Below are 22,038 nucleotides of genomic sequence, written 5' to 3' on the forward strand. Positions count from 1 at the left end.
AGAGGCCCCAGGTCTTCATTGCTCCCATCCTGGGTAATGAGAGCTCGGTGCTCACCTGGATGTTCAGGGTGTAATAAAGATTTTTCTGCTGTGAGAAGAAAACAGAAAAGGAAAGGGATCATTAATCATGAAAGTTCGCTTATGTCTCTGATCTCTAAATGATTATTCTTGTATCATAGCTTTTTGATAGAGCAGTAATGTTTTGCTCAATGAATGTTGAGCCAACTGGATGTAGACTGGATAATTTGAGAAAAAAAAAAATCTTGTATATCCAGTAGAAGAAACTATGTGCAGTAGACTTCATTCATCACTTTGTCAGCAGACTTGGAAGACTTATTGTGTTCAGATGGATTGAAATATGGAGCATTCAGCCCAAATTCTCCTTTCCCCACTCAGCTTTTCACAGAAAACAAAATGCTGGCTCAAGATTTCATTTTTAAAATTCAGACAGATTCTGTATCACTGCAGATTATGCTGCCTGTAAACTTCCATCTGTACCTCCTGCTTCCACTGGAACAGTGTGAAACCTTGCAGAGTTCTTATCTGCTTCCAAAATAGAGTTTTCAAACTGGGATAACTTCAGACAGCTCTCAGCTGGAGGGGCTTGTAAATCTAGGGCATCTCATCCCCATCAGCTGGCAAAACCTAAAATGCCAGAAGTTTGGGGAATTGCTGAAATTTGTAGCTGAAATATTCTGGAGATACAAGTTGCCTTGAATGCTTAGAGTGGGGCTGCTCAGCACTGCCCACCCAAGACCCCATGAAGAACTTGAACCACTGTCAGAGCATCTGTTGTTGGCAGCTTGGGCCCTGATCAACTGTAAACTGGCACAAGGAATAATTCCCTCCCTCGGAATCGGTGCCCTCCTGGGGCAGAAGAGGCAGGATTTCTCATCTGGCTGCATATGCTGCTTGTTCTCAACCAGGCCAAAGATTCTGACACGGAGAAAATCTCATTTTCATTGCAACTTCTACCTCTCTGCAAAGACCAGGAGTCTCAAACCAGCGAGGATATGGTTCTGCTTTGAAATATCAAGGTACCAAAGTAGATGAACAAGATGCCTATCTAGAAATTTTTTTTGTTCTATTTAGAATTAAGCATTTCTTTCTTTTTGTGTTGTTGTTTTGGGTTCTTCTTTAACTTCTATTTGTTTAGTGCTTTTGTATAGCACTAAAATACGGTTTTCATATCTTGTCTATGTCCTAGAGGTAAATATGAAAATTTAAAAATCATCAATACGTTTCATCTGCTGAAGGTCTTGTCACTGCCCAGCTCTCTGGCCATTGCATTTATTTATACCTGGGAGCAGACTAAAGCCCTTAGAGAAATTTCTCCTTCACTTCCCTCAGTCTCCCAAAATTTCTAGCAAGTTAACTGGTCTCTCCATATGTTAATGCTAATTTTAAGAAAAAATTTGTCATAAAATTCTCCTTTTTTCTACCAGTTTAGTTAGTATTCAGGGAGGAGTAAATTCACTCTCTTTCTGTTCAGGGCTCTTTGTGGTACAGGTAACAACTACAACAGTGAAAGAGAATGTGTTCTCTAAACACATCCTGTGTCCAGGCCCCAAAAATGTGACATTCAGGGAAGCAGTAGGAGAAATTTGTTGCTTAAAGGTCCTTGGAGCAAATGAATCCCACCTCTAACTGGGAGGGCAGGAATTCCTTGCAAAATGAGTCATAGATGACTTCCAGTGTTTCCTTTTAGTAGGGCAGGATCAGTAAGTTCCACCATTTGTGTTCAGATGTTCATCTTAAGCATCAGAAAAGTTGTTTTGGGTATGAAAAAGTCTTTGCTAAAAATGAAAAAGGACCATTGAACAAGACCTCCTTCCCTTCCCTTGTCATCGTCGTTAGGATAAGTGGAGGGAAAAATCCTGTAAAATCTTCATGCTCCTCAAATCCAGTGGATGAAAAAAGAAAGAAAAATCCAGAGAGGTGTATTCTATTGAAAGTTCATTCCATCTAAAGAAGACATCCAGCATCTTAGGAAGAATACAGGCTTAACTCTGCCCTTGATGGGAAGTGCATTGAGGAAGAAATGAGAGGAGCTGGCTTGGCTGAATTCAGCACAAGGGGCCTCATGAATGTGAAAGGCAGAGCTTTCCCTGCTCCCTGGGCAGGTGAATAGGTGTAGTCTGCTCCTCCAGCCCTGCTCACATCATCATTTTCTCTCATGGTGTTGTTTTAAACATAAGGTTTGTTCTACCTGCGGTGAAGTATTTTTTTATAGCTCAGAAAATAACATCATTATTTGAGGTTTTCTCAAAAGTTCCTTAAATGTAATAAATACAGTGACCTTTCACTGTGCTCTGTCCACCTGGAGGAGGAGTATTTGTTTTTCTCTGATACAACCATCATTCTAGAGGTGTCAAATTATTTGTGGGTACTTGATTTATTCCAGAAACCATTGAATGCACCTTGCATTTATAGGTGGAAAAGTGAAAAAGAATGAATCATTTCTAAATTATTTATACATTCAGGGGGAAAAAAATAGAGAGCGTCTTTGTCTTCCTTCTGAATCTTCAGACATTTGATGTACACCTGGAGGTAACAGGCTTTGAAGCAGGCATTCGACATATGATTAATACATGTTAGAATTATCTTTCTGCCTTTGCTCAGTGAGGCCCTGAACTGGATGAGGAAGAGTGTAATCTTGTGTAAACAAAATCTTCAAAATAATTCCAAAAAGCAGCTGTTTTCAAGTAACCTACACCATCACTTATTTACAGTCCCCAAATGGCTTTTTAGTCTTGTGCAAGCACATAAATGAAAGGATTGAAACCAGCACCAGCTCTGAATGGGCTTTCAGTACTGCTGTGGGGAAGAGGCAGGGAGAAAGTTCTGTAAATTGATTTATGGCTCTTGTTGGGATCTTGTTCTGTAGATCTTCAAAAGTTCTCAAAGATTTGTGGTGTCTGCAAGAGGCCAGGAGGACCCTTCACATTGGCAACCTTACAGGCAGCTCCTGCAACACCCAGCAGGTCCTTCCCTTCCCTTCCCTTCCCTTCCCTTCCCTTCCCTTCCCTTCCCTTCCCTTCCCTTCCCTTCCCTTCCTCCTTCCTCCTTCCTCCTTCCTCCTTCCTCCTTCCTCCTTCCTCCTTCCTCCTTCCTCCTTCCTCCTTCCTCCTTCCTCCTTCCTCCTTCCTCCTTCCTCCCTTCTCCCTTCTCCCTTCTTTCCCTCCTTCCTCTTCCCTCCCTCCATTTCATTTTATCCCATGTTTTTTTTCATTCAAACCCACTACAACTCAATGATGAATTTTAATACCTGAAGTGGTCTCAGTCCCAGAAATAGTTTGGCTTTAACCTGGTGGAAAACCTGCTCCCAGAGGGACTTTTACCTGGAGCCTAATTAATAGGTTCTTCAGTTCTTTTTCCTTTGTTTCTTTGAGTGCCTTTCCAAGCAGACTGGTGAGCAGCAGAACAAAATGAAGCCATGCTGAAACTTCTTTTTTTAATTTTTTTTTTTTTTTGCTCATTCATGATGAATATCAGTGGTTTTAAGCATCTCTGTGTTTTTCTATAAAAAGGCACAAATTCAGAGCCTGCAGACATTGTAGCCATGTTCCAGAGAGCAGAATTGAATCCTTAGCCTTCCATTTACCTAATTGATCTTTCGGTCTGGTTGCTCTTGTTGCAGACTTGCAGACAAAGATTTTGCAGACAAAAATATTCATTCAGTCCTTCATTACAGAGTCCTACTTTTACTTTGCAAAGCAACTGGTGTGTGCCTTGAAAGATCACAAAGCATTTACAATGCAGAGTCTGTGAAAAAACATCTAAAAGTAAAAACTGAAAATGCATCCAAAATTATTATGGTCAATTTCACATATTTGAAAAGATTTTTTTTTTTCTTTTTCTAAGCTACAACTTAATTCTTTTGGTAATTTCACCAGGGAGGTGGAAGAATATTATGTATTCAGAAAAAATATCGAACAAGCTGAAAGAAACACTTTCAGTCAAGAAATAATGTAGTGCCTACAAGCCAGCATTATGGCAGTAAGACAATGCCAATAATAAAGCCTGTTTAGGTGACTCACCACTATAATTTCTGCTTTGCATCTCGTTTACACCATCAAATCCTTGTCATACCATGATAATGTTTTATATTTATGTGGTGTCTTTCATCTAAATGGCTTTCCAAGTGTTTCATGTGTTGCTTGGTGTGCAGCTTACATCAACCTAATCCATTATTTTAATACAGTTATTTTTGTAGTGAAATAGAGCCACTGTTCGTGTCCACATAGCAAAAGCTGTGCACAAAAGAAAGAAGTCTCAAGAAGTAAAATACCTTTAAAATGTGCAGGAGAGATTAGGGAGATGTAGCACCAAGTTACAATTTGCCTTGACCACACCATTTTCCGTTCCGTTTTGCTCCAGTGGAGGGTTTGGTATAAACTGACTTTGCTCAGGGGCTGTTTTGCAGCCCTTCAGGGGCCCAGGGCAGCACCCTGGGCCCTTGGGATGGGAGGAAGGTGGCTGCAGGGTCAGCAGCACCACTTTGGTCACGGCACAAATACAATTTCCTCCTTGTAGTGCCCCTGCCTCGAGCGCCAATGACTTGGTTTATCCTTCTCTGGCAACCTGGGCTTTGTGTCCCACTGAATTCCACCTGAAATGCTCATCTCTGACATTTATGAGACTCTCATTCCTGATTGATCCAGAATGCAGACCTTTGTGACCACTCTGAAAATTCATTTATACTTGGAGATGTTCCAGGTAGAGAGCTGTGGAAAATACTTTGTTTCCTTGGCAAATAAATCCTGGGAGCTCAGGTGCATTTGTGCTGAATGGCAGCATGCAAAGGAAAAGGCAAAAAGAGCAAGCAGGTTCCAAGAGATTCTATAAGTTGTCATCACGTTTTCAAGAAATTAGACTGACAAAATATGATCACAAAGGGCTTCAGTGGAGGGAGATAATTGCAATAATACAATTTCTCTGTGGAATTTCTAACACAGACATATGAATTAATGCATCCCATTATTTGCCATCTTTTATGATATATAAATATATAGAAGAGGAAACAAACATGTGATAGCAGCACAGAATACCTTCCACTGGAATAACATCCTGATAAATGCCAACTGACACAGAGTTTTAATTTGTTTATTCCTGATTGGGAATCACAGCATGCAGAATCTTAATGAGCCATTGGGTGGTGATCACCGACCCCAGGCACGTTTATCTTGCTTTGTGTTTGCTGCTTGTGGCAGCTCTTTAATTTGGGTGTCGGTGCCCCACTCTTGAGAGAGTTTTTTAGTGGCTTCATAAAGGTGTTGTTTGTGCTCAGACTGCTGCTGGACAGGAGACATTCAGGTGATTCTGATGCACTGAAGTTCATGTCTTCATCTGCTCTTCATCAGTCCATTTTCTGTGTATTTTGCCACAAGATTTTGGATGTAGAAATAGAAGAACTGCATCTATTTCTCCCCTATATTTCTAAAATTTTTTAAATGACAGAATTGCTAAAATCTCTGGGCTGTATGCATGATAAGAACAATAAATGGCAGCGTGGCACATCACAGAGCAGGTTAACCTCACATTTCAAATACTCAGAAAGAGTAAATTCACACAGCTCCTTCCTGCAAACCCACTCTGGCCCAGGGTATTCGCCTTCTAAGTTATTAGTGTTCAAATGGGTCCAAATGATAGCAGTTTAAATAAAGTACTGAACTCATCTACTTTATTCTTAATTTATAGTGGTGCTTAGGGGATGTGCAGATATTTAAAATGAGTAAAATCAATTAACTTGTGATCCAATTATTTCTGTTAGTCACTGTGGGGTTTTATTTTAGGGCACTGGTTCAGGCTTTCCCAGTTAAGCTTTGAGAGTGTAAACCTTTCACAGTGAAATATGAGGAACCTGTGGTTATCTTTTTTACTGTTTCCAAATCTAGTTCCTATTTTTGCCCTTTCTTAGTTTTTAAATTCCCTTTTTTACTTTTGTTTTTGAAAGGGACTCGGTTTAAGTCTAGCAGATTTTTCTAAATGTTGGGAGGTTTATTCCTTAAATAAAGGTGACTGAACAGGCAAAAGAGTTCTTCTAGCTAAAATAGACTGTATTTTTCCAGGCCACATGGTTTCACAGTAGATATGTGTCTTTTGCAATCACAAATCTGTAATTTATTACACTTTTCACATTATAAATTTAAAGTAGACCTCTGTGACAGCTTCTGTGGTCTGATCATTCTGTTTTTCCATCCATCTTGAACAGACTTAAATCTGACGTTCCAGACAGCTCCAAATATCTGTGCTTATGTGTTTTTTTCCCAAATGTGAAGGACACTAGGGTGAGGGTACCGCTGTAGCTGGAATTGTTTGGCTTGGCACAGCCTTTCCCTGTGGATGGTGGCATTTCCTTGACCTGCAGGAGTCAGAAGCTCAGCAGTGCTGTGCCCCCAGCAGGTCCTTGTGCCCTTTCTCTCTGCAGCTGAAGTTACTGAGAGTTCTTCCTAAACAAGGAGAAAATAGGGATGTAGAAGAAAGCCAATCCCAGCTGAGATGTCCTTGATTTGGACATCCTTAGCCTGACATTCCATATTTTTTGAACTAGCTGCCAGACCATGGCAACCTTTTCCATCACAGGGATAAAAATAAAATATTTCACACAGGCTTCACAATATTGTATCTGAATAAAACAGCCATATCTTTTAATATTTTACCCTAACAGCTCTTAGAGTTCCCAAGGTGAGCTAGGGAGTACTGAACACTTAATTGAATCAGACTGGAGGATTAAGGAAAAGATTTTTCCCAAGGATCAATATGAATTAGAGCAGATGTCTGGTCAAATCTAAGGGTTAGATTCTTCAGTATTAGGGTCCTTGAAGTCTGGTCACCTTCCTTTTCATGCAGCTGAATGGAAATTCTTGGGTATTCTGAACACTTGTGGGGAAAAATTCTGACCTTTATGGTTCTGATGTCTCATATTATGCATGCTCAAGTTGGGATAATATGCAATAATATAAAAATATCAATCAGGCTAATTGGTTATTTTCAATCAGAGTAAGAGGTATCCAAGTCTGCTTGACAGTGACAACATTTGGCTGAGCTGGAAGGAACACAATCTTGGTAATCATTCTTCTGTTATTTCCAAGATTCTTAATAGAGTTTGCCTTTTAATTTGTTTCAAAGCAAGTGAAAATATTGTTGTATTATCATTTAGAGTTAATTAAACTGCAAACGAGCTTAATGAACTGGCTGAAACAAAGCTCGATCACAACCTGTTACATATTAACCATCAAAATCAAAAGAATCTTTAAATGCTTTGTTAGATATACCAAGGAAGATAGAAATAGCCAGTTATTAATGTCATCCTTTTATGAAATCAGGTTTAACGCTGGAAAGCTTGAACTGAATGCATGCACTCAAATTATACAGAAAAATTGAAAAAGGGTTTGGAAAGATAAATCAAATATATTGGAAAAAGAAGAAAAACAAAGATAACTGGACACAGGGGAAGACATAGTCATCTTTTCTTTATTTTCATATGAGGAAATCCACTTTGCCTACTATTTGTCCAGATTGGGAAATCTATATATTAATAACATGCCATTTTCTGTATTCACTATTTTCACAAACTCTTCTGCAGTGTTATGACTTCTTGTGTTTTGTAAGAGAGAGGAAAAGACATTTAGTTAATTCAGGTCTTGGAGCCACTTGGGTGACTCTTGCCCTTGACTGATGCATTGTCACCAACGATGCAGCTTTTAAGGAGCACACGTACAGCAAAACCTATTTGTGCCATTAAAGTTTGTAATTTTGGACTTTTGAAGGCTTAATCCCTAGAAATGCTAAGATTCCCTAATGATCTGTAATGGCAGTGCTGATGTTCAGCACTTCTCAGGATTAGGTCTGTTATCAGCCTGGTTTATCCACCTCCAAAGCAGGTATTATCTTATCACTCTTACATACAGTGCTTTTAGCACGTCAGCCACAAAGTACTTGAAAGGTGAGGAGTGTTATTAAGTTTGACCCTTGCAAGCTTTTCCAATGGTTTGCTTAATGCTTTTTCCTACATAAATAAGAATGATGGAGAATAAACTAGAATTTTCTTACAGGGCTTGACTGGTTGAATCGTCCAGCAACACATTTCACAAGGTCATAAAAAATCCTTCCACTGCAAAAAGAAAGCAGCACTGACTTTTAGTTATGCAGACAAAGTGGTAGCATGAGGTCCAATTATTTTTGAGTGTCTTAGAGCAAGCCCTCAAAAAATTGCTCTGGGAATGGTTTTTGTGAGACCTGTTTTGTGTCTTGATAACGGTGCAGTGAAAAATGAATTTTTGTGGGATAATTCATGAAAAAAAAGAGTGTGAAATGCAAAACTAGATTTATTTGTAAATAAAAGTGGATTTGAAGGCAAAAGCTGTCTGTACAAGGCAGGTTCCTCTTCCCTCAGTTCCCTTTCTGGGAATACTTGCGGCACTGCAGGTCTCTTCATGCTTCACTTTCCAGTAATGTGAGCTGAACTGTCTTCTTGTATCAGAACCTTCCCAAGCTCCATTCCTATCACATCACAGCTTATCTGCCATCTGCTAAGTGGAGAGCAGCTGAAATGTTCTACCTCATATTTCATAAATGAGGATGCATTATTTAAAGTTTCGGTCAAGGATTCCATCTTCCTCCTGCTGGGGTAAATAATTAATGCTGCCTTCGATATTTCTTGTGTGTGTGTGTGTGGTCATTAAGTGGAAATAGTAATGATTTCCTCTGTTTTTTTCCAGTTCCAGGCCACGGTGAAGGAGGGGGTCACAGGTGTAATAGTGAACTTAACTGTGGGTGACCGGGATGACCCCACCACCGGGGCATGGAGAGCTGTCTACTCCATCATTAATGGGAACCCAGGGCAGAGCTTTGAGATCCACACCAACCCCCAGACTAATGAGGGAATGCTCTCTGTTGTCAAGGTAAGAACAATCCCCTCCTGCCCTGGATTTTTGCTGTCAGGTTCATCCCCTGGGTTCGCTGCATAAAACAAGGCACAGCAGGGATAGGTTATTGGAAGATATAAAGTTGGCTGCCAGCCTTTGTACAAACTATGTGTATAACCCCTTCTTCTGTCACAGGAACCTTATTTTTTTTAGTCACAAGGACTGCCTGTTCCTAACTATTGTGCTTAAATAACAGCACAAAATAATTGCAGTAAGCATCACAATTAATAGTGAGATCTGACAATAAACATTTGTTTGTTGCTGGAGGTACAATTAGAATTCAAGACCCCCATTTTGTTCTCACTTAGAGAACACATGCAAGTAGCAGAGAAAAAAGGGGCATGGATTCAGACTGAATCCACATTTCTAAAGTAGATTGGTCCCACATTTCTAAAGTCTCATAGGAAAATGTATTGCCTGTCTTTGTATGAAGACAATCTTATGTCTCGAACTTAACAAATAAAAAAAAGAAGAAGAAAATAGCCCTGTTTGCTGCCTGTACCAGAATGCTCTCTTTTTGGCTTCATAAGAGGCATTGTCAATTCTTAAAACAAATGCATGTATTTGCCTTTGATTTCAAGACAGGGGTGGAGAAAGCAGCTTGTGTTATTGTTATGAGTAGCTACTGAGTGTGACTCATTTGTTTGTTAAATACAGGCTACATATAAATAAACATGTATAGATGAGCACTGAATTGTGTCTCTATGAGCTATGGCAAAAAAATGTGAGCTCTTGGACAGGGGGATGTCTCCATGGGTTTTTAAGTGCATTATGTTTATTATCTTCGATGTCCTTTAGAACTGAGTGTGTCTAATCCTGAACTCTCACCAAGTTCCAGGTGAAGGAATGTCGTTGTCCCTTTGTGGCTAATTCTGCTGTCTGCAAGTTTGCTGTGGGCTAAAGGAAAAAGCATTAAGCATTGTCTTTGACCTTTGCCCTCTGATCTTCTGCTTTGCAGCCTTTGGACTACGAGATTTCAGCCTTTCACACGCTGCTGATCAAAGTGGAAAACGAAGACCCGCTGATCCCAGACATCGCCTACGGCCCCAGCTCCACAGCCACCGTCCAGATCACCGTGGAGGACGTCAACGAAGGCCCCGTGTTCCACCCAAACCCCATGGCAGTGACCAAGCAGGAGAACATCCCCGTTGGCAGCGTGGTGCTCACGGTGAACGCCACCGACCCGGACACTTTGCAGCACCAGACCATCAGGTGAGAGCAGTGCCCTCTCATTTTCATCCTCCTCTAGGTGGGAATGTCTGCTGTGCCCAAGGATTTGCCTGCCAGTGCAGAATTGTGTTTAACTTAAAAGAAGTTACAGTTTGTACTTTGTCCTGCAAATATTCAGTTTGTTGAAAACAGAGGAAACAATAATTTTCCACACCATGAGGTTCCTACAGTAGAACAACCAAGTGCCACAAGCAATAGATTTGGATTTGCTTAGCTTAAAAATTACTTTTAACCTACTTGTTTATTCCTCTTCCTTCATGAGTGACAGGGAAGATATATAAAACCTAAAGATGTCTATAGAAAGATGCATCTGTTTTACATAGGGTTTAAATCAGTTTATGATCATTTATAATGTCCCTCAGTAAAATAATGACTGTCCATCTACTTTCAAGAGCTGAGAAAATATTTGACAGTAAAAGACTGAAGCTAAAGGAAGCTAAGACTTGGCCTTGTCCAGATAAATGAAAATAAATTATTATTTCTGTGCTATAATAATATAATCCCACACTTGTGCCATGTCACAAGGAGCAAACCTGGGTATTACATGGTATCATCATCTTATATTTTGATCCACCTGGTTTGGTCTTTTGGCTTTAGATTCTATGAAAAATGAAAAAACAACCACTTTGTTCTCTCTAACTAAATTGGCTTTCCAGACAGCTTTTCTCAGCATTTGAGACTTACAAGTTAGGCACTACCACTAAAACCTACAGCTGTGTTTAATTTTTCATTTCTCCTTGTAAGTATAATTTCCCCCAGGTCCCAGTGTATATAAAAGGGGATAAACTCCTTGTGAGAATGACTTCAAAGCTGCAGCTGAACAATGGCTCTGTCAATGCAGACCATAGGCAGAGATCTCTCTGCTGTCACAGGGTTATTTAGCAGTGATTGTGCAATCCTTAAAGAAGGTTTGACACGTGTACTTGTTCTACAATAAAGAAAGCTGCTGATCTTGAAGATGTTCTCTGTCAGCAGCAAGTCCTGGTGAAAATGTCACTGCAGAGGACTTGGATTTGAATGATGAGGAGGTGAATTTAAGCAGGAAGGAGGAAAAAGGCAAGGCAGATAATTAAAAGTTTCAGTTCTCTGCATCACCTCAAAGATAACATTGTTAATTACATTAATAATTCAGTTTTTCTCCTTTGACTTCTGCCATAGAAATATCAGTTTATCTAGAGGATGATTCTTAGCACATCATTTCCTTTGTTTTCTAAATAGATTTATTGATAGAATAATTTCTTAAGTTTAGCTTTTGCTCCAAAGACCCCTTATTTCACACACACAAATTTGTGTCTATGGATGGAATTTCTGTTGCTTGTCAGACATGGCAATGTGTCCCTCAGCAGCTTTGCTCAGAACCTGGCTTGTGCAGGTATTTATTTCCTTTGGGTTTTGGACTGAGTTTAAGGAATGAACTTACTGATGTTCTCCATAATTCATGTATTTGCATGGAAGATGGGAAAACTAACATTCATTAACATAACACCTGGTTTTGTGATGCTAAAAGAGAAAAGCCATAAAAATGTAAGGATTTTGTTACCAAAGCAAACAATCCAGGAGCTATTACCTGAAACTTTCCCCTTGACCTACTGATTTTGCTGAATTGCTCCAAACTACATTGACCCTGAATTTAAAGGACACCCAATGAGTCACTGAATACTCTTCAATTTGCTTTAAGGATGGTGTAAACAGTTAAGTAACATAAACATGTTCTGCAGTTTACCACACCTGGTGCTAAGGAACCCCCAAATCTTGACCAACTTATAAGATAAACAGAATTTTCCCAGAAGATTTACTGTATCTGCATAGCCAAGCATGGAAAGCTTATAGCCAAAAGCAAGATTTTTTTTCCTTTTATGTGCAGAAAAGAGCAGAATTAAGCTAGGCTGGGGTGGGAATGAGGAATGATCATATAAAGGAACTACGGAAATGGAAGTGGTTGTGTTAAGTTAGAGGAAAATAATGCAAATGGAATGGAAATCTGGGAAATGGTAGAATGCATCAGGACAAGGCTAATTTGAATACCTGTCAGTCCTATTGCTAGAATAACAGGAAAGCATAAACCAGCATTTTTAAAAGATTTTTTTAATGCTGACAGGTGTTGAAACACCTGGGCAGCAGCAGTGAAAAAGGCAGACTGTGTTATGAGAACAGCACCTGCAGTTAAGGGCAAGGTCAAATTCCATATCTAAAAACCAAAACCACTCACTGGTGGGGGTCTGGCTGAAATATTTACCTCAAATTCCCACAGACAGGTGTGTGTTTAGAGTTTTGGACAATGTGCATGACTTTTACAGAGCGCTGATACCAAATTTGTGGCTCTCAGACTATAATTGTGCCATCAGTCCTTGCTATGAGTATATTGTAAAATAAAGGCCAAGCAGGGTCAGCACAGGCTCCTGAATGAGTCTGTGGATTAATTGAATATTAATGACCATGAGTGAGCAATGTTTTGTCTGCAAGAAGCAATGAATGTTAGATTTGTGCTGTGAGAACTGTGTACATCACCCCCAACAAAGTATAAATCCCTTTAAAATGGGCAGACCAGCAGAGAATTAGTAATGTTGGTGGGCTTTGGGTTCTTTTTTTCAGTCTGTTACAACTGAAATATATCCAACTGCAAGGATATTTTTAGTTAATTTTCTGCATAGAACTTGTAGAAGGAGCTGCTGATTATTTGTAATCAGGAAATTTAGTTACTCTACTAGATATAACATGATAAATGCATTTCAAGGCCAACAAAAAAGAGTAGAGAAAGCATTTTTGCCATTGTCTGCAGCTAGATTGAATTTATTCTTTGAACAATGCAGATCTGAATCAGAATCGAATTACTTATCTCTGAAAAACGTGGCTTACTTTGTAAAATTTTCTGAAGACAGCTGTACTTTTGAAGCAATTTTCCTTCTTATTCTCCAGCTTCAAGTGTTTTTGCAGGCTGAAGAAGAATTTCATTTCAAAGCTGAAACAAGCTGGCAAAAATTGTGTTTCAGTGAGAAAAATAAGACTCCAAATCACAGACCTAGGGCCGTGGCCGTTTGTCTGCACACGAGTGGCAGAACTTGCACAGTGTCAGCTCATCCCTTTCCACTGGCATTAAAATTCCAGAGGAATTCGAGGTGGATGTGGGAGCATCATCCTGGAAATAAGAGGTGGAAACCAGTGTTTGTTCCACTCTCATTGCTCCCAGAAAGAAAAAGAACCTGTTCAGGCTGAGTCCACATTTCTCAGATCCATTGACCTTTCTTTTTTTTTTTTTTTTTTTTTTTTTTTTTTTAAGCATTTAAATCTCTCACTCCAGTTTCCATCTTTTCTAGAATTAAAAAAATGAAAGAAATCCAGCAGGCCCCATTTTAATTATAACCCAACAATTTATTAATAGAACGGTAATGAAGTTTCTGAAATTTGATTTCTTAATCAGACTCCATTGTTATTTTTGTGCCAGATTTGAGAGTTTAATTTTGGGTACTTCTTCCCAACCTCTGAAATTTTAATCAGAAGTTTTAAGTGTACATGTCAATGAGAAGTTAAAGGCCAAATTTAATAACATTTCCTACCTTGGGAAATTAAAAGAAGAACCTCACTCTGAAACCCATTATTAACAGTAGATCTTAATTAAACACAGTTATGGTTCTCAATACTTGACTGTGTGAAGAGATTGGTTTCAGTATTTTTCCCTTTTTGGGATTCAACAAGTGCAGAGTATTCAATAGTTAAACTTTTAACTACGTGTAAATAAGTTGTTTACTGCCGTGTATTTGTAATTTTTAATTAGAGCGGTGTTGTGTTCTGGTTTCGTGGCTTATCATGGCAATATATTTTTATTACCTACTGTGCTCTTGGATTTTAAATTATTTATATAAACATATTGTTTATTCTCAGTAAGCAGTGTGACTCAATGCTTCAGAAATATCTTCATAAGAAAAGTTTATTACAGCTCTAAAGCATATCTAATTCATTAAGTAGAATTAAAATGCAGCATTTGAAGATGGAGAACTTAGAACCCAAACTGCATCGAGTTTCATGAAAGGCTGCAGAGATATCTGAAGCTCTGTATGCAAATAAGGTATATATTTATGTATAATATTTATAGCAAGCTGTCCCACATAGTACAGGTGGCTCCTGGAAGCACAGGGACACTGTTTCCAAGTCTGGAAATAGGAGCAAAGTCATTTATTATTGTCAGCATTTCCAAATAACAGCTACTGCTCTGTCTGGAAGGGAACAGACTCTGTTTCTCTTGATATAAATTGCATTTTTCTGGGCTGCAAACTAAGCATTAATGAGGCTTCATGCTGGAGCATCAGAGCAGGGGAAGGAGGAGGCTGAACCCAACTGAATTAAGAGTGATTGTGGGTTTTGCTGCCTTGAAGGAGGTTGTAGTGAGTCTCTTCTGCCAAGTCTCAAGTGGAAGGATGAGAGGAAATGGTCTTTGGTTTCCCAGAGGAGGTTCAGGTTAGACACTGGGAAAAATTCACTGTGAGGGTGATCATGTATTAAACAATTTGCTCAGGGAGGTGGTGGAGACACAGGTCTGGAAGTGTCGAGAGGTGTCTGGATGTGGCACGTGGAGATGCAGTTGAGGAGCTGGATCTTGCTTTGCAGTTGGATCTCAAAGATGTCTTGCAGCCTTGATGATTCTGTGCATGATTTGTCTTTTCACCAAGGACCAAGAACCTGAGCATGGACTGGTCAATGCCTTTGGGAACAGGAATTTTTGCTGCTGGGACATGTTTTGCTTTAGATTAGATCATTAGATCATCATTGGAGTTGGTGGAAATCAGTGGAAATGTTGCAACCTCTGATTGATGGCAGCCATGATCTTTGTCCAAAAAATATATAAATTTTAAAAAATTGCTGCCTAAAATTCTATAAAATACTGCCGAAGCTACACTGAAATGAATTCATAGCTCAGTGAGTTTCTCCCATATCTCAAATGGTTGAGAAAACTAAGGAGAATTCTCTGGAAAAAGCGAGTTTTGCTTCTGCTCCTTTCCTTGGCTGCCAATCCCCACCCTTCCACACAAAGAAGGCATAAGCCATGAATCACAATGACAATTCAAAAAGCCTTTGTCATGTCTCTTGCCAGGATTTTTCCAGAGATCCTGAACCCCCTGTGAACAAGGATGAGGCTTCACATCACATTGCTCACGACCACTTTAGGGATCAATTTTGCATACTTTGTTGCACATCAAGCCTTTTTAAAGCCCTTTTGTTGCTGGTGGAGGTCAATAAATTCCCTTTTTTGGGATACACTCCAATCACTTCCAGAAGTAGTACATAATGAGAGAGGGATAGGAGGACTTAAAGAGTGAATGCTTAGGAAGCAACACACTTAGTCATGGTTAAATATGTCTCCTAGAGTCTGAAGGACTTGTCTTTGATTCCTAACAACGGGAGATTTGTTTTCCTTGTGCTGACAGAAGAACAGCTCCATTGTTACAAATGAATGGCTGAGCCATGCTCTCAGCATGCAGCACCACAGTTTTTCACTGTAAGTTATACCCAGGAGCATCTCAGGTTGGCTCTGCAGTTTTTATTGATGGCCTGCCTGAACCCAGCCACTGGGAATTTGTAGTGCATCTCTGGATCTGAAGTTGCTGTGTATTGAGCAATGTACACTGTTTTTCTCTTCCTTTCTCTTTTTTAAGTTAGATGGAAAGGCAGGGAGAGACGGAATCTGCTTGAAGCAAAGAAAGGTTTTTTTCACTTCTGTCTTTGTGAACTCTGAAACACAGAAACACCAGCTCTGGAGAGCTGTGGGCATTGGGGTATCCAGCAAACAATGCCAGAAAAGAGGAGATTTAATAAACTCTGAAAGAATGGACTTGGGCAATTCCCTCATGCTACACAACCAGTGCCTGCAATTGCAGGTTTTCAGTGGTCACTGGCTCAAGAGCATTTTGCACAGCAGTCTTTTTTCTGAAACTGTTCCTTGAAGGTGTTAATACTATCTGAGTGGGTAATTATTGTGATGGTCGTATTTTACTATCATAGAATTAATATCTGAAGGAAAAAAATAGTAAAAAACTTGCATTTTCTCTTTTTTTTTTGTCAGTTTGACCAAACTGACTTCCACTTTTCACTTACTGAGTAAAGCAAATGACCCCTCTTTCCCCATACAGCAAACTCTTTAGGCCTACAGCAATAAGGGAAAGAAGCAAAATTGTTTCTGGAGCAGTGCTGTACCTCCTTCTCTCCTTTATTCTCAAACCCAGAACCACACTGATATAATTCTGGAAGGGGAAAAATGGCTCAAGAGCCCAATCAGCCCCAGTTTCCCTGTGCGAAGGTGGTTTGAAGCTGGCCAGGACTGGATTTATCAACAACCCTGAACTAATGTGGAGGAAGCAGCTAGATTAAAATAAATAAATAAATAAATAAAATAAAATAAAATAAAATAAAAATTCTCAGGTAGGAGATGGGAGATGGGGCAGAAGAGAACAAATGGCTGGAATTAAATCTCACTGCTGAGAGAACTGAAACAAAAGCTGGACTCCAGCACCTGATGCTGACCATTCAGAAGAGCCAGTTCCACCCCTGTCAGCTCCCACAGCAGAGCTGCAGAGTGCAGGATGTGCTTTTCCTCCCAGCTGTGAGCAGATGTTGACAGCTGCCTGCCAAGCTCTGTCATTCAGTCCCTTTGTTGCTCACAGGCATTCCCTGGCTGCTTTAATTTACCACCAACCTGGCAGCACCTCCCTGCTCACACTGGGAGCGGTGATACCCTGGCATCACTGATTCCCCAGCTGCTTCCAGTGTCTCTCACAGTCAGGGACACTTCTAAGTCTCCCCTGATGTTTCTTTTTGCTCTATTTTTATGATATTCTCTGCCTCTGTGTTGGGGCAGATGTTTGACCTCTTCTTTACTTGTTTCTGCTTTTGTATACCTTGATTTTCAGTGCTTGAGGCCAGGCCCAGCTCACCAGCTGGGGCTAAGCTTTCTTATACCAGTTTTTGCCTTGCTGGGAGGTGAGGGAGCTTCCTGCTTGCCTTGCCTATGCTCATATCTTATCTTCTCTGGATTCTTGGCTCTTCCTAGCAGTTGCCAAGGTGTGGGGAAAGGTTAATGCACATAAACATGTTGGTGTAGCATCATTTCCTTGTCCTCTCCAGGAGGCAGAGCAGGGGGGAAATTTTCACCCAGACTGAGTGAGGCTGTTCTGAAAAACAGAGTTCCTTATCTGAAGGGAGAAAAAATAAAAATTAATTAATTAATTAATAATAATAAAAAAAAAAGGATCAATCTCTGTCTCCTTGATTGGTCTCTGAAATAGCAGAAATGTCTGAATTAAATTATTAAAGACTACCTAAAGCAGGGGCCCCAGGAATTCTCAATCCATGATTCATAGTTTTGCCCAGAACCCAGCTACCTGAAGCTAGACTTCATCACTCCTGACAATACTTGTCAAAAGATCCTGTTCTTAAAATTTTCCACTGCTCTACTCTGTTGGCATAAATCATACTTAATATGTTGATATTAAAGCTGTGGATGATAGCATTGAAAATCTGTGTTTCCATGAAGTCAAATAAGCCACAGTTACCTATTTCAACTTGTTTTGATATTACCTTTAGAATCCTGAATTCTTGATTAATAAGGATGAATGTAGCATTTAAGGGGAGTTTAATTAGACCCTCTGTCTTTATCCTGCATAACAATATTATGCCACATTATGATTTCAACCGTGTCAGCACTCAGAATGAATGGCTGTGAACTGTGAAATTGCAGGGCACATTTTTCATGTCACTGACTAAACAATATTGCAGATCTTCTTGAGAAATATAACAATAGGATCTATCAGTCACAAGTTATGCTTGCAGTGGAAGGCAGATCCAGACAATAACTCACTTTGTCATTACTGTTCTCTTCTAGTCTCAGAAAAGGCAGGATTTTGTCTCTGGGAGAAGTAAAGAGTATCTTGATTATAATAAGTTAGCTATCAAGTTTGAGGACACAGTGTGAGAGTCGTGTTGATGGGGAAGGGGGTGGTATGAATTTCTCTTAATATTTTAAAGCTATTGAATTCGGGAGTCTCACTCAGCTGGGTTTGATCGTGTGCGAACGTCTGTGTGTGGTTACAGCTTTCAATGGTACTTTGACAGAAATTTATTTGGGCTGGTTATGAGTGTGATCGGAGCTCCAGGGACCAGTGGCGTTTTACATGATGGCAAAAGCTGCAAAACCAAGCACTGAAATCAAAGATTTCCAGGAAGATTAGTGCTGCACCCAGGGCTTAATCCTGCCATTAAGAGAAAGTGTCTAATTAAGCAATTCAGCTCTTTAAAGCAGGTGAAGATATTGGATGGCACTGAGCAGATTTCTGGCCATATTTCATTAATTTACCATCTCCAGACTAAGGATAGAATAAATCATGGACACATCCAATTCAGTGGCACAATTCTTACTGAATCTGGGAGTAGTTTTCCATGTGGGAGCAGGAGTTTTCTCAAAAGCACAGAATTCCTGTGCTGTGTTTACAGCCACTGCTCAGTGGCAAGGCAGCCCCAGCCTGTGCATTTCAAGGTGCAAAGGCCCCATCTCCTTTCAGGCTCACTGCTGATTATCCTTGGAGTGGAATTGAAGTTCAGTGAAGAAATTGTCAGAAGGTTTAAGCACTCATTTTTACTAAATGGAGCTCTGCAATGTTACTGTAATAGGAAAAACGCCTTGTAGAGTTCAATTGGAATTTTTCTATTAACTTTGTAATAAGGATGCCAATTTCTGCGAAATAGTTTCTGAGTAAGAGTGAAATTATGCACTTTGTTAAGCAGCAGTAAGCCTGCAGATTCAGTCTTGGTTCAAATGTGAATTACTAGGGACTGACTTCTTCCTAATTTTATGACCATTATACTCTAGGTAAATATGCCTGCAGAGACATGCTCTACATAGAGCCAGATAATTATTATCCATGGGATCCCTTGGACAGCTCCTCTGGGTAGTGCTCAGCTCCACATCACCTTGGAGATACCAACCCTTGTCAGCCAGGTTTCACTGCATACTCCAAACCCTGGAGAATTTTTACACAATGACCTGTTTTAATGGGTCTGGCAGTGCCCTGTTTCCTCTTGCACATGGGAAATTTCCACAGGAATTCTCACTGCCTAAGGCCCTGCCTTTCTGGAGATTCAGCCCTGGGTCCTTTTTACACAAATGCAGCCCCAGCCTTCATCTGGTCATGCTTCAGGACTAAAATAAGGAATTTTTCTATTAGTAGGGAGAAAAGGTGTGCAGATTCTGGCCCTGGAATCTTCTAAGTTATTAACCAGTGTTTAAAAAACATTTTAGCCCAGAAAGAAAACAACACTGTCTCAGTTTTGCACATGTCCATGTCAGGGGTGTTAAGTCAGTTGACTCAGAAACTGCTGCAGAATTTAGGTTTTGAAGTGCAAGGAAAAAGAAAAAGCAGGAAAAGCCCCTAATGGCTTTAATCTTTGTATAACTGTGCTTTTGAACAAGTCCTTCTTTGTGCAGCCAGGTGAGTCTTTTCATTACAGCTTCTGTCATTTCAGAGGGGGAAAAAGACCAGATTATTTTAGTTTTACAGGTTTTGAGGCTTCCAGGTTTTTGTCTGTCAAATTGAAACATTAAAATTCACCTCACAATGATGCTCTGGACCTGCATTGAAGGTGGCTGGCAAAACATTCAGATCCCAAAAGACAAGGGAAAAGGGTGAGAGAAGTTTAACTCCTGGGTATCCAACCCAGGGTTAAACAGCATGAAGTGACTAGGGTATAATAAAATCTTAGGAGATTAAATACATTCAATTCCCAGAGCATTATATTTGTGTGCACTGAATGCAATGCATATGAAGCAGAAAATAAAACTATATATGGCCAAATAGTGGCATACTTTTGGTAAAAGATTTACCTCATTGATAACACCCTGCAATCAGGCAAGTCCTGGATAAAAAGTTTATCAGCACTGTCAGGGTGGTAAATAAAGGTTAAACAAGCAAATCTAAATCTTCCATTTCCTGTTTTTTCAGTGCTTAAGCCTGCAACTTCTAATGAAAGCTCTTTTTGTGTCATAAATGAATACTGCTTCGGAGCTTTCCCCTCTAACCTCTTCACATTTTCCATCACTGGCCAGAAGATCTCTTAAATGACACACATTTGTCATGTTGTTAATATATGTCTGAAGGGGGCTTGGTTATTATGATGATGAACACGATATAAAAATTGTGCTGTGCGTGGTAGGTTTGTTGTAGGCAGCACATCAGGGCAAGCCCTCAGATGCACACAGGATTTGTACCCTGGCAAGAAAGAAGCTTTTTTAGCTTGCAAGGGGAAATGACTGACTTCAGCATGAACTCACCTTTTATAAAGGATAAAACTTTATCTATATCATCCTTTATAGAGATAAATAGTACAGTATCTATGCAATCTTTTTTATAAAGGATAATTTTTCTGGGAAGAATATACTTAAATTTTTATTTCCTTGAAAAACACACAGGGGCTTAATGCATTATATATTGAAATACACCTTGTGACTTTTTTTTCAGAACATCTGGCAGGATTTAATTTTGGCCATCCTCTATTAATATTTACTTATTTAAGGACAATTTTGTTTTGCAGTAACATCACTCAGACAGTGTTACAATGAACATAACAGAGTGTGGAATGTGAGTTTTCATGGTTTTGTTCAACAGGTGGAAAGCAGTATTTTGTTTTCTAACACCCTCTGGACATTGGATGTTAGAGATTCCTACAGGCAGAAAGGTGGGGAGGGGGAAAAACAAGCACAGCAACCTCTAACAAATGGAACAGCCTGGACTTGATGAGTTTAGAAATAAAACACCAAAGCCATGGTTATGCACAACCTTGGAACATGATGAGGGCCAGGTGAGTCAGACACATCCACGGCTTTGAAGTGAGTTTGGGCAGCTTGAATGGCTGAGAGTCTGAATCACTGGGGTTAGAAGAGGTGAATCGCACTGGCCTGTTCATTACAGGCCATTACAGATAGGGAGTTACAAACAAAAGGAACTCTCTGAAAATAGAGGAAAAGATGTGACACGATAGCACAACGTTGCTCCAACATTCGGGATAGAAAGAGGTCATGTATTTTTTGAACAGTTCAGTGTAATTGGTCAAAAAAACCCACTCAAATAGGAGATTTGAAAGAATGAAAGAGAATTAATTAAGTTTCTTCTGTAACAACTACACCCATGAAGTACATAATGTATTTGAAATAAGCTGGGAAAAAAAAAAAAAAGAAACAAAATCTTAATTTAAAACTTATTATTAGCCAGGACTAAATGTGCTTTTTCTTCACATTATCAGGTGGTGATGTAATTTTTCCTTGGATATTATGTACTCACATTATTAACCATGTTACTGAATCTCTCACCTACCCTTTTCTTTTCTTGTTATTGATGTTGGAAAGTGTTTTTCCTTTATGAGTATTAATTCCTCTGGGCTACATAACTCTACAAATCACCAGGAGAGTCTATTTTCCTACTATGAATTCACTTCTTTCTAAACAAAGATAAACAAGGGAACTGAAAGGAAAAAAACACATCAATTTTTGCATTACTAATCACAATGGGACATATTTTATTTCATATGTTATCTCCTGCTCTTTCACTGTCCAACTTTCATAATAGATGCTTAGAGCTTAACTAGGCAACAAGGGATTAACTCCTAACTAACAAGTCCTAATTAACCCCTCGATTGCCATCAAACTGTGTCTTGGTTTGGAAAGACAGGTGTCTGCTAAGGAAGGCAGGAGCCTCCCCTAAAATGGAAAAAAAAAAAAAAATATGTAGATCCCCTCCCTTCAAATGGTTATAAATTTGAAATTAATGGGGGCTCTCAGGCAAAAATATGGGAGCAGGAATAGCAGTTCTTTATTAGGGAAGAAAATAAAACAATAAAATAA

The 22,038-nt window shown here is 39.5% G+C and overlaps 1 protein-coding gene across 3 annotated transcripts in view; it reads left to right on the plus strand.

The window, feature by feature from the left end:
- The window catches only part of CDH13 (cadherin 13), a 449,953-nt gene that overhangs the window by 386,429 nt on the left and 41,486 nt on the right, over nucleotides 1-22,038 (plus strand). For all 3 annotated transcript variants that reach the window (XR_008432843.1, XM_053952983.1, XM_053952984.1), the window contains exons 9-10: nucleotides 8,724-8,906; nucleotides 9,889-10,142. Coding sequence is in view for 2 of the 3 variants with exons in the window: in XM_053952983.1 (XP_053808958.1) it covers nucleotides 8,724-8,906; nucleotides 9,889-10,142 (437 nt within the window). In the remaining variant the exon portion in view is untranslated. The remainder of the gene's footprint in view (nucleotides 1-8,723; nucleotides 8,907-9,888; nucleotides 10,143-22,038) is intronic.

The sequence above is a fragment of the Vidua chalybeata genome, chromosome 11, assembly GCF_026979565.1.
Source record: "Vidua chalybeata isolate OUT-0048 chromosome 11, bVidCha1 merged haplotype, whole genome shotgun sequence".
Classification (NCBI taxonomy): domain Eukaryota; kingdom Metazoa; phylum Chordata; class Aves; order Passeriformes; family Viduidae; genus Vidua; species Vidua chalybeata.